Here is a 13,564-nt window from a genome sequence, read left to right on the forward strand (position 1 = left end):
TCCCTCTAATTGATACTTAGGAATACTAATTCAATGAAACCTTTTCCACTAAACCAGGGTGATACATATAGATTCAATGGTGAAGAAGCCAAAGTTGAAAAAGCAGAGGTTTGACAACTCTGAAGCCTCTTTCTGCCGTATTCTGATCCCATTGATTCCTTTCTGACCCCATAGGTTATCCTTCCCAAAATTCGATACCTTGAAAGTGCTGTCATTTTACTGACAGACTGAGATGGAGACAGCGCCACCTTGGGCAAAATGAGAATTGACAACTCTACGTCCTATTTCTAAAGTCAATGCTTCTATTAAGTGTCTTCCAAACCTCATAATTTTCTGGGGCTTCTCCTGTATAGTAAAACCACCCTTTGCTCTGTAACAATGCAGACATGTTGTATGTTGCTCCTCTTTTGTTTCTGTCCCAGCTTAGAAGGGCAGGTTGGTGGCGGTAAGAGGGGAGGCTGATCTAGTGATGGACGATTCCAAATCTCTTCCGGTAGGGTCTTCCTAAATCGACATGAGTCAGCCACCGACCGGGGGCGCTGCCCCTGCCGCAACCGCAGCTTCTGCCGCCGCCGCAGCCACAGAGGCTCGTCTGCACCCGGAGGGCAGCAGCAGAAAGCAGCAGCGAGCTCAGTCACCGGCTAGACCAAGGGAAAATTCTCTCCGACAGACAGCCGGGGCCAACCGGTCCGCTGTGGGGGCTGGCACCAAACTCAATTCTGTTCGGCAGCAGCAGCTGCAGCAGCAGCAGCAGCAACAACAGCAGGGTAACAAGGCTACTAGCCGCGCGGCATCTCAGGCCTGTGCCCGAGGAGGCGGAGGCGGGGCGGAGAAGGCGGCGCCCCTGGCGCCCAAAGGGGCTGCTCCGGGAGCTGTCCAGCCCGCGGCTGGTGCTGAAGCGGCCCCCTTGGCGACCCTGGCCGCTGTGGGCGGCAGGAGGTCGGGGCTGCCGGAGGAGCCATCCCGTGAGCTAGAATCCGTGCCCTCGAAAGTCGGGGAACCCCCTCCTCTCAGGGAAGGAGGAGGAGGGGACGGGGAAGGAGGAGGAGCCGGCGGCGGCCCCGGGGAAAGGGAGGGGGGCGCTCCGCAGCCGCCGCCGCCCAGGGGCTGGCGAGGGAAAGGCGTACGCGCTCAGCAGAGGGGAGGCAGCGGCGGGGAGGGGGCCTCCCCTTCGCCATCCACCTCTTCTGCGGGTAAAACCCCAGGCCCCAGCAGCAGAAACTCCGGAAGCGGCGTTGTGGGGGGCGGCAGCGGCGGTGGAGGGAGCTACTGGAAGGAAGGATGTCTGCAATCTGAGCTCATCCAGTTCCACCTCAAGAAGGAGCGGGCGGCGGCAGCGGCCGCCGCGGCTCAGATGCACACTAAGAACGGCGGAGGCGGCAGCAGCAGCCGTAGCTCCCCAGTCGCTGGCGCCCCTGCCATCTGTGAGCCCCTCGTCCTCCCTTCCACCTCCCCAATGGCGGCGGCAGCGGAGGGCCCCCAGCAGAGCGCAGAGAGCAGTGGTAGCGGCGGGGGCATGCAGGCTGCGGCGCCCCCTTCGTCGCAGCCGCACCCGCAGCAGCTCCAGGAACAAGAAGAAATGCAGGAGGAGATGGAGAAGCTGCGAGAAGAGAATGAGACTCTCAAGGTGAGGAGGATGGGGGAACCGAGTGGGGGAGGGGAAGCGTGGGCCTCGGAAGATTAGGGCGTGTCCCCGCGCAAGTGTGAGGCAGCTAACCTGTTAGGGAGCCTTAGAGAGGAAGCCGAGCAATAAATGAGGGGATTTCGTAGGCCGGGTGCAGATTTGAAACAGAACCTGATATAATCTGAGTTAGGTTTTTCACTTAAAATCAAATCTGGACCTTCATTTCTCTAATTATTATGGTCTGCCCCACTTTATGGAGCGAGCTAGAGTAAGTGAGCGAGAGAAGACCTTAAGTGAGCCCTTTTAAAAAAGTTTCTTCTTCATTCACCTCCTTGTCACTACTGCCTCTTGGAGAGGGGGTCGGGGGAGTTGAGAATCTGAAGCTAGGATGGGGTGTGTACGGTATATGTCGGAGGTGCTGGAGGCGAGGCTGATTTTGACCCACGGCCTGTCACCTCCTCAGAATGAGATCGATGAGCTGAGAACTGAGATGGACGAGATGAGGGACACTTTCTTCGAGGAGGATGCCTGTCAACTGCAGGAAATGCGCCACGAGTTGGAGAGAGCCAACAAAAACTGCCGGATCCTGCAGTACCGCCTCCGCAAAGCCGAGCGCAAAAGACTCCGCTACGCGCAGACTGGGGAGATCGATGGGGAGCTGTTGCGCAGCCTGGAGCAGGACCTCAAGGTCTGCAGCACGCGGCCTGGGGGTTCGATGGCCTGCGCCAGGGGCAGAGGGTGGGGACTTTGAGGGCTCAGCGTCCTTTGATTATGACTGACAAAAGATTTAGGGACTCTTTGATCTTGAGTGACTGGCTGAACACAAAAACTTAGGGTCCCAGAAGGGAAAGAACAAACAGGTGGGTCCAAAGAGTTCAGAGTTCGTTGTGTGTGTGGAAAGAACACTATTGCGGAGATCGAGCTTGTGGGGGGGCTCTGCTGTTTTAACCATAGCTTTCTCAGAAGCGGTGGAAAGAGGCTACGTTCCTACTAGGCTGAAACATGGGCGTGGCACTGCTCAGACTGTGGCCTTGATTTAGCATCTGGTGTTTGTCTAGTTTCTTTTTCCAAGTTTCCACTCCTCACCTTCCAGGACTCCTTCCTTTCTGTCCTTACCTCATAAGTAACTCCCTGAAAGGAAAACTGTCCAAATCGCATCCCATGTAAAAAAGGGAGAGTGAAGCAAATGAAAGTGGTTCCCTCAGAAACTCTCCCAGGGGAGAAATCCTAACCTTGAGATGCATTTTTTTAGACCATTGTGGCCTCTTCTCTTGGGTTCAGTTGGACTATAGGAAGTTCATTGAGAATGCAAACCAGATATTAAATTTGTCAAGTCAGACAAATATACTTTTAATTATATTGACTTCACTAAAATATGAAAATATAATGTAATTACTGTACATTTTTTAAAGAAAGCTATGAGTGAAATTTTATGAAAGTAATTGTTGTATTAATTTTTTTTCTTTTTCTAAAATTTGTCAAATGCTCCATAGGTACCAGGCACTGTGGCAAGCATGATTACATTCATTACTATTTCACATGGTTTAAAAAAAAAAAAAAAACACCTCTGTAAGGTAGAGCTAATTAATGGAACCATCTTACAGATGCAGAGGCTGCACCTTTTACAAAAGTTAAATGCTTGATTCTTGATTCTAGAACGTCACTAGGAGGTATCAGGCTCACTCCCCACCTGGTTGCAGCCACAGCTGGTGTTCTAATCCTCTACACCAGACAATGCTACTTTTCTTTCAACCCCTAAAATATTCAAGATAATCTTGAAACTTTGGATTAAAAAATTCATAGTTATTAAAAAAAAAAAACTAATGTCAGGGACTAAAATTTTCCCTAAATTTAAGTGCATGGAATTCTAGTTATAAGATCAAAGTATAAACACATCCCCTACTTGTAGAAACTGCTTTTTTCCATTCTTTAATGTGGGCAATAATGGAAGCATCACCTGCTGGTTTTGTTAGAGAACATATATGAATTTTTTTTCTACATGTGATTAAATACAGTAGAACATTTATTACCATGGTTGTAGTATACAAGTTAGGGAGCAAATTCTACAGCCTGACTTCCCAGCAACTTGTTAGCTGTGTGACCTTGAACATACTACTTCAACTCTCTAAGATTGTATCCTTAAAAAGGGAATAATAAGTTTCTTTATTTATAAAACAGGAATGAGAATAGTATTGATCTCATGGGATTGTCATGAGGATTAAATGGTTGATACATGTGAATGGTTTATATATAAAGCATTTGGAATACTGGCTGGCACATGGTAACCACTATATAGGTATTGGCTCCTGATACTTTCAATATGAATCAAATTTTTATTTTATTATTACAAACATTTTATTTTAGGTTGCAAAGGATGTATCTGTGAGACTTCACCATGAATTGGAAAATGTGGAAGAAAAGAGAACAACAACAGAAGATGAAAATGAGAAACTGAGGCAACAGCTTATAGAAGTTGAAATTGCAAAGCAAGCCTTACAGAATGAACTGGAAAAAATGAAAGAGGTTAGTATTTGATTATTTTATGATGTATGTCTATTTTAGCTCTTTAGAAAAAAATTCCAAAGACCAATATGACTACTAAAACACTTGTATTTTTTAATGATCTTAAGACAGTTTGTTGTTCTTATCTGATGTACTAACAAGTACCTGATTTCATACCAACAACTGAGCACCAAAGAAAAAATTCTAGCTTGAGCTTGGCCTCTGACTTGACATAGTATGAGTGGCAACTGATGTTTCATCCTTATGTTATCTAAATGTTTGTTAATTAAATAAATGACACAGCAAACCATTTATAAAGGTGTCAAGAGTATGAAGGAATGAAGCTTATGTTAATTTAAGGCAACAGTTTTATGAGATAAGCACTGAGTTTATAGAAATGTAAACTTCTAGAATGGACAGGGATACAAAGGCCATTCAATTTGTACCAATCATTGATTGAACTTTCTCTGTAACAAGTCCCCCAACTCCTTGGTCTGATGCTTAGAGTATCACCAATGACCAACCTGAATGTCTTCCATACCAGCCAGTTCTATCACACCATATGTATGCTTAAAGGGTTTTTTTGTTTAGACCTGAAATCATTTAATTCTAATTTAAACCAATTCATCTTAGTTCTACACTTTAGGGTAGAAGAGTCAAAGTTCTCTCTTCAATGTTAACTATTTGAAGATTTCTACCTCATTTACCTTGAGTCTTCTCAAAGAAAAAAAATAAATATCACAGAAAATAATTGGAGAAGAAACAGAAAAGATCTAGCAATAAATAATTAGCTCCATTATATTTATTTAATTTGAATTAAAATAATGTTTTTTGAAAACTACCTGAGTATATACACAAGTGCAACTTGTGAAAACTATTATGTAGAGAATTAAAATTATTTCAAAGAACTAGAAGAGGTACAAGTGACCTTCTGAACAGTTTCCTCTGCTTGGATATACAGAATTCTAAAGAAAATCCTGATTATTTCTGAGATACTGAGCCACCTATAATTTCTTTGCTTACCTCAGAATGGTACAAAATTTATTTACCATGTAAAAAGGAAAATATTGATGGTCTGATTAAGTATATGATAGTGTAAGGACTTTTTAGAATGTTGTTTTAGTAGAGTAAACCATTTTTTATGATCTTAGTGTATGTTTATATTATCCTGACATATTGACTTTAAACATCTTTTTAACACGACAAAACAGGGAAAATCATTTTAATGATATGTGATCCTTGACTACTAGTTAGGAGTGGCTCTGTACTATAGTAGAATATTACAGAGACTGAGAGCCATCTTACCTATCTTCACCAGTAAGTAACTGGGTGACCTTAAAAGACCTCTAACTTCTACTTACCTCTATTCTTTCAATCGTAGATTATAAAAGTTATTTTAGATGATTCTCTACGTCTGCCACTGCATACTTTTATAATGAAATTCAGAACATTGCCATTTAAAGAGCAGTATAGATTTTTTTTTCTATAAAGAAATCAAACATGAAATTAATAGAGATATGTGTTATTTTCAGCAGTAATGACAATTAAGAGTGTCAATAAAAGTTTCATTTCCAGGGATACAAAATGAAGTCGCTAGCTGTATTAGTTTGCTAGGATTGCTGTATTAAAGTATCAGAAACTAGGTGACTTAAATTACAATTTACTTTCTCCCAGGAGAGAAACCCTAAATAAAAGTTTCAACATGGTGGTTCCTTATGAGGGCTGTGAGAGAAAGCTCTGTTTCAGAACTGTCCCCTTGGCTTTTAGATGGCCATTTTCATGTTCACGTAGTATTTTCCTATAGCTGTTTCTAAATTTCTCCTTATAAGAACACTAGTCATGCTAAATTAGAGCCCTACTAATGACTTGACTTTAACTTGATTAACCTACTTCTGCCAAGAACCTATCTTTAAAAGAGGCCCCAATCTGAGGTACTAGAAGTTAGTTCATTAATGTAAGACTTTGGAGAGAAGGATGGGACAAAAAGAACACCTTTCAATCCACAAGAGTAGCCATTTTATATCTTCCTGTGGGCAAAGAAAAAAATCCACCATCAGTCTCATTAGGCTCCTTTTCCTGTACATACATCCCTTGAATTCTCTCATTTTTTTATGTAATTACAAACATTCGAGTAAAAGCAATCATCACTTGATTACCAGAGATAAAAGGGAAATACCTTGTAATTTGGGTTCATGTGACTCTTCTTCTAGTGGATATATGCAAAGTTATATTTAAGAATAGTATAACAATTTTCTAATTTTCATTTTGGAAGCTTTTCTGATTTTCTGGGAAGGATAAATTGTTCAGATATCATCCATCCATTAGAAAGATAGATGGCGACCTGGCCCGTCTGAAAATAAAAACTAATAGTACATCTTCCCCAAGGAAGGAAGGGATGTGACCTGGGAATATCCTCAGGACAGTCATTGTGAAGATGCATTCCCTTGATTCTGTTCCTACACACTTCCCTGTGACTTTTTCTTCTTCAGAGCTCCAGTTCTGGGATGGGAAAATGATGCTGCAGTGCCAGTCAGTGTGGGCATGTATGTTGAAGCCAAAGAGACAATTTACATTCTCCTTGGAGTTGTAAAAGCTGAACTCCAATCCCTGATTAGCAAACACAACCATAAAACATAGGAAATTTGGGCATATTTGTTCAAGACATCAACTTTTAAAATAGCCTTTTATTTTAAAAACGTCATTGGAAAATAGGCAATGGTGGGGAAGAAAAATAGAAATAGAAAAGGACAGAGTGGCATATAAGGATTTAAGGAGTACTAAATTAATAACTGAAATATATTCTGGCAGGAATGTTCCATAATCATTCATTTGAGGTATGCATTCATAACACTAGGAAAGTATAAGAAATAGAAAAGGCATTTAAAAATGTTTATAAATCAGAAATGTTTTATTCAAATAAGATTTTTGTAGTGATAACTTTGTTATCCTCTAAGAAGATAACTTTTAAAACTGAGATGCACTAGTAACTGGCTTACTTTGCAGAGTGGATATTATTAACTCTGTTTCCTTGTTTATAAAGTGAAAACATATTCGAATCTTTTTGAGTATTATCCACGTGTATGATAATCCCTTCATATCATTCTACCAGTGGAGAAAAACAAAACCAGGCCAAGTTCGCCATTATGAAGAAAAGACACTGGTTATAGAGTAAAGTCATAAAATGTTAAATAGAACATTCTAAAGAGAAGCAATCTTCTTATTCTAAGATTTTAGTTCCTAATATGGAGTCACATAGATATCATGGAACAGCACCACTGGGACCAATAAACCATCTGCTAGAGTCTGGAACCATTTACTAAGGCTTTAACTAGATTCAAGGGTATTGACCAATTGCACTCAGGGCTAGTGGTTGCACCAGATCCTATGCACCTGCTCATATCCATCTGCTTATCTCTTGCCCTGAAAGCATGGAGTAGACACATGGGAGCAAAAAGAACTGAGTAGAGGTGGGATGGAGGTAATTAGTTTAGTCTTCTGCCATGTGTTGCTGGTTTTGAAACAGCTGATATACTGCCAACTGCAAACAAGAGGGACCTCTTAGAATGCTGCCTTAAAATCTTAATAGCATTCTAATTCTGATTATAAAACACAATTGCTATAAGCAGGATGAATTTTTGCTGGAGAAAAATATCTTTACTTTCTATAACTCAGGGAACAATATAGTCTGTTTTTCAGCATCACAAATGATCAGAGACAGAGGTTTCTGTAAAAGTTATTTTGTGAAAACAGCACCTAACTCTGACTGTCAAGCACAAATTGGATAAAGTGAGGGTGTGGAGAAGGCTCCAGACAACACATTCTCTGGGTTGGGTGAATTTTTGCTTCATTAAGTCAAGGGTCACTGCCCTTCATAATTCTGCTGCAGGAGGGAAATGTGTTTTCAAAGCTTTGAAATGTCCTATGCTGTTTAGGAGGGATAGGGTCTTCTAATGTCACTTTTAACTTCTGGCATTGAAGAAGCGGTAATGGCAGATTTTTGAGCAAAGAAATCACCAGCTGAGGACCAAAGAGAAGAGAGAGTGAGATGGTGAGAGGAACTGTTCATTAGATCTTTTTCATTTCAATATCTCTATTGTGTTTTCTCATCCCTCATCATTGCATAAGAGTCTTAAAAGAAAATAATTTTCTTAACTTATTCAGTTTTTGCTGCAGAGGGCTATTCACTTGCCAACTGCAATAACATTGTCTATCTTGGGACTTTTATTTCCTGCACACTTGGTTAATATATCCTATCTATTACAATGCACTTTCATTCTGGCACACAAAAATAATTAGTGTTATAAATTTTAACAGTAGTCTCTCTTTTCTTTCTTTCTTATTTTTTTAATACATTGAGAGTATGTCTATGCACTCAGATTCTTTTTATACTTTAATAGACAAGTTCTTCCTCTACATGTTTATAGTTTTATGTATATATAGATGTATATGATTTAAATTAAAGAATTGATTATAGCTATACCTGATTTTGATAGGGCTTCTTAATCAAAGTTATAAAGTGAAACAAAAGAGAGAAATACTAAGTGATAACTCAATGAAGCAACTCAAGATATGATTTTAATGAGGAATTTCTTTGGCATGCAAATATTTTCCCCTTGTTCTAGTAGTTTATTAAAGTTTGGTAATGGAACAGTAATCACTGATTTTTTAATAAAATAACCATAGATATTTATAATGCCTCAATTAAGCCATATTATTTTAGACATGTCTTGTAAAGCCAATAGTTTGTTGAATAATGTAGACAGGAATACTAGAGACTAAATTAACATACAGTGTGCCAGATAAACATCAGAAAGTTTGTCTTCCAGAAAGTGACCATGTGTTATGAGTGCATTTTAAAACGTGAACATATTTAGTTATTATGAACTTTGTTGTATTTTCAAAATGAAATTGTATGTGCAGTTACTTGAATTCTAAACTAGTTTCCAAGATTCAGTGTTGGGTAAATGGCTCTTTTACTCAGACACCAAGCCCCCAGCAGAAGCATAGTAGTATACAGATTAGAAACTGGTGTATTATTTTGTGAAATATTTTGAACTTTTGTTTTAAACTTCAAATTTCTGGTTACTTACATAAAAATGCAGGTCAGCATTGTGCACCTCTACATAGGAATCAGATCACAGTTCTTTTTTAGTAATTTTAAACTTTATACTCTTGAAACTGTAAAGCACAGAAGTTACAGTTTTTACCTGATTAGTCATCTCTTAGCACAATTCCAGTTCCCATCTAGAAAGTCTATTGATTTTGATGTTTATAATATAAGGAGCCTCATTATTCAATACATGCATATTTCAATGTGTGTTGCATTTGCTGATAAAGTGTATTCATAGGAGCAAAGTCCCCAACTTTTTACTCTGCTTAGAGTTCAGTTTAGCATGGTCCAAGGCTAAACCTTGAATGACCCACCTGAAAGGTTAGCAGTTTACCTGTGCTAAATATATTCATGGCAGTTATATATAGAGTTATTGGAGGGTTGTTTACTTCTTTGACTTCTACATTGACCTACCTAAAGAACTTATATTAAATGTTTAACAAATAAAAGCATAAAACTGTTGAAACAAGATTTTAAACTTAGTTCAAGTACATTCTCTGAGAAGGTAAAGGAAAACATAATGGAAAGGTTGTACATTGTTATGAAACATCTCTGAGTTTAGTAGTAACCAAGACAGAGAAAGAAATATTGAAAGAATTTTTTTCCTATTGCTTTCCTAGCTATAACCACAGATGGAGGCAATATTGAGTTTCATATGAAGCCTCTGAAACAACCATGAAGGAAATTGATTATAATACACCAAAATTTTGGCAATTATGAACAGACTTTACTTGGCAAATAATGAATAAACCAGCCCTCTAAACATTTGTCAGTTCTCATCCATATAGTCAATAAATTAGGAATTAACATCTTATAGAAATTAAAATTAAGCCATTTTGTCATTAGCTGTGAACTTGGGTGTGCTTTATTAGAGAAAAAACATATACCCTAGAGTCTATAAACTAGTGTTGAGGTCTTATCAGTCATTCCTTGTAACCTTGAGCAAGTAACCTGAAATTTATAAGCCTCAGTTTCCTTATTTGTAAATGCAAAAATTAAGATAAATGTTCTCAAAGTTCTTTATGAAAATGTCATTTTCTACCATGTCAGTACTCCATCTCTGTTCTCCCAGAAATTTTCATAGTTAGGTATAAAATTCAATTCTGTTGGTATTATTTAATTATGAAAATTAATTTTTATATATTTAGTTAACAGAATTTTGGGGGGTGCTATAGGTTGTAGTTAACAAATATTCAATGAACAGTAATTTAATACCTGCTATAGTATATAGCGTGGCCATAGAGAATATAATTTAATTGACAAACTATTGTATTAAACTCGCAAGTTTGCACCCACTGAAGGGCCCTATTTAAGAGTTTTTAGCACAGGGTGTGAGGCATCAAGTGACTTCTCTGACGGTGGCTATTCAGCATTCAGAGCCTCGTTTCATGCTGTGGAAATCAGAACTAAAGACCTGATATGTGGGGCTGAGGACAAGTGGAACCTACCCCATAATCAGGGCCACTTTCTTTCTTTCTTTTTTTTTAATATTTATTTTTTGGTGTAGATGGATACAACAGAATGCATTTTATTTTTATGTGGTGCTGAAGATCGAACCCGGGTCCCACCGTTGCTAGGCGAGTGCTCTACCGCTGAACGCTGAACCACAATCCCAGCCCCCAGGGCCACTTTCTGACACCTTAACTTTCTACCCTTGGAAGCCATAAAGACCAAGTAACCAAAGTGTTCACTGTCTTTTTCAATAAATAAACCAGTATGTCAAATGATGGCACTTAGACACTCTAACTTATGCAGAAAATCTCCAGAGTGGGTTCTTATATAACTATACAGTTGTCTGGGGTGAAATCTGCTGCCATGAAGGTTGCCCAGGCTCTGACTACAGAGAGTACGATGCGTAAGCTAATGAGCACAAGTCCCCAGTTAAACATCCAAACATTTGTATTTTTTGTTATTGAAATTTAATGTATTTTCACTCCCTATAACTTTGATGGGTTTTGAAGTTGCAAGTCTTTATGTTTCCAAAAGCATAATAAAGTTCTGTTTGAAATTGCTTAGTTTTTATATATGTGACAGATACAAACCTCATGTAGAACCAGCCCCTGTTAAAATACCCTAGTCCCTTCCTTAAGGGACTCTGGGGGTATAGCTCTGGCCTAAGTGATCTATGTAGTGCCCTTAGGCTTGGAGTAGTAATTAACAAAACTGTTCCCTACCTGGCCACCCTTTGCTTCTTAAGAAGGGCCTTGCCCCTAGCAATAGCCAAAAATAGCCTCTTATCTCAGCCTTTTATATGAAGTTGAAAACTATATACTTAATCTAACTTTAATTTAGCACATTTACTAAGCATATGTATGAATATATAAGGGATGGTAGAAAATGTCACCTTGAGTTCATCCCTACCTTCAAGTTAATTACTTTTTCCTGGAAAGATAGCCTTGTAGAGGTTGTACTTGGACAGCAGGTACCCACATTCCTTACCCTACCAAATGCTTTGATGTCCACTGTCTCAATGAGTCCTTACAAGACTTACAGAGTATAGACTATGAGGTGAGGCCCCGATATGGTCACTACAGCCCCTTCCGTGTCAAGTTCAGTGCCTAGCATGTAGGCAATTAGATTCTTTATTCTGCAATATGATAATAACTTATTTCATATTCAATTTATATGTATAATTTTTCCCATGCCAGTCTATAAACTCCCTCAGCCTAACAACTGGGTCTGTCATATTTATTGTTGTATCCACCAAAAAAAAAAAAAAAGAAACCAGAAAAGAACCTGATACAAAACTGATGAATAATAAGTAATTTTGAACAGAGATTGCATGGTCATTAAGCAAGGTGTTATGCCTGAGAATAATAGAGAAAAGTAAGTCAGAACTAGATTCTTTCCACTGTGCTAAGTGAAATACAGACAAAATGAGAAGTGAGCAAGGGGAGCCTCTCACCTGACTTCCAGAAGTGAAGGTGTCTTGAACTTTGCTATGGAAACTTCTAATTCTCTACCTTGCTTCTTTCAAATTCTAGTCATCCCCCAGGAGCAACAAGTCCCTCTTGAAACAAGGTCAAATAAGTGTTCTTGGGAAGGACAATGAGAACAGGAACTCAAGGACAAGGACAAGAAGATAACTCTGATACTCTGGGCATCAGCTCTGCAGTTTAACATCTATGTGCTTTGGTGTCAAAATGCAAAATGCAGATCCTATTACTCCCCAAAACTATCCAATTAAATTTGCATTAACATTTGGGATGGTTAACATTCAGCAGTTAATTTGGCAGGAGAAATATGAGCAATACTCCAGGCTGCAGTTATTCAGTAGCCACCAGTGCAGAGGACTAGATGCCCATGACTGTCCCAGATAATTTACATATAATTATGTTGAAAGTAGTTTTGTTTTAGAGATGAAGACTCAAGGCTCAGAGAGGTCAATATCACCAGTGTGCTGGCTGAGTCCATTGCCAGATCTGTCTGTCTCTACTGGCCAGGGGCTTTGCTATAGGCACTCAGCTGCCACTTCAGTGTTCTTCCTGACCTGTAAATGACTTGTCTTCCTTAGGAACGTTAATACTCCAGAATCTCCAAGCATTGCACACCTACAGGGTCTATTAAGGGATGCTCTGAGCAAGAGAGACTTCCACCCTGTCCACAGGGGAAAATTTTTATTTTATCTTACAGAAAGGGAATCTTTGGAGAAAATAAACCAGAAACATAATGATTCTGCCTTCTTTCTTTACAGACATAATAGTTTTGTTATTTCAGATACATCGCTTAATAGCTAAATCTTAACCACCTTCAAAAGGGAAGTATTTCCCCTATTCAGTCTGCTGACAAGTATAACATGAGACAAGGTGAAAGTGCTTTGTAAACATTGAAGTACTATATAAGGTGGTATTGTGTGTACTATCACACAGTCTTAGTTTGGCTGATTAAGACCCAAGTCTAGAAACAACTTTTTAAGTCCGTAGGAGAGAACTATTGCATCCAACCAGGACTCCAGTGACTTTATACAGGCCTTTGAAACATTTTTGTCTTCTATTTTCTTATTAAAATCTATAGCTCTCTAAAGCACCCCTTTATACTTGCTTCACGTAAAGCCATTCTAACTTCTTTCAGTTGTCCCTGTGCCTCCTTCACTGTGCTTGTCCTGAAGTCCTTGCCACTTCACCATCCCTTAGCTCATGTTTACAGATGTTTGGGGGGAGACAGGCAGACAATCCAGCTGCACTGTCTGCCACTGTATTCAACAACTGAGCTTATAACCTGATTGTCCCCATTTGTCTGTCTCCTTCCTTGCTGCCCTGTGAATCTTCTGTCTAAAGAGAAACACCTCAGAAGAGAGAAGAGGTCTCTTTTTGATCAAAAGTATTAAA

General features: G+C 39.5%; 1 protein-coding gene across 1 annotated transcript in view; it reads left to right on the plus strand.

Annotated features, from left to right (window-relative positions):
- The first annotated feature begins 514 nt into the window (after positions 1-514).
- Positions 515-13,564, plus strand: part of Mtcl3 (MTCL family member 3) — a 35,833-nt gene continuing 22,783 nt past the window's right edge. Inside the window, exons 1-3 of the mRNA XM_076858272.2 lie at positions 515-1,627; positions 2,088-2,312; positions 3,989-4,147. Coding sequence (XP_076714387.2) covers positions 515-1,627; positions 2,088-2,312; positions 3,989-4,147 — 1,497 coding nt within the window. The remainder of the gene's footprint in view (positions 1,628-2,087; positions 2,313-3,988; positions 4,148-13,564) is intronic.

This window comes from Callospermophilus lateralis, chromosome 6 (genome assembly GCF_048772815.1).
Source record: "Callospermophilus lateralis isolate mCalLat2 chromosome 6, mCalLat2.hap1, whole genome shotgun sequence".
NCBI classification, from domain to species: domain Eukaryota; kingdom Metazoa; phylum Chordata; class Mammalia; order Rodentia; family Sciuridae; genus Callospermophilus; species Callospermophilus lateralis.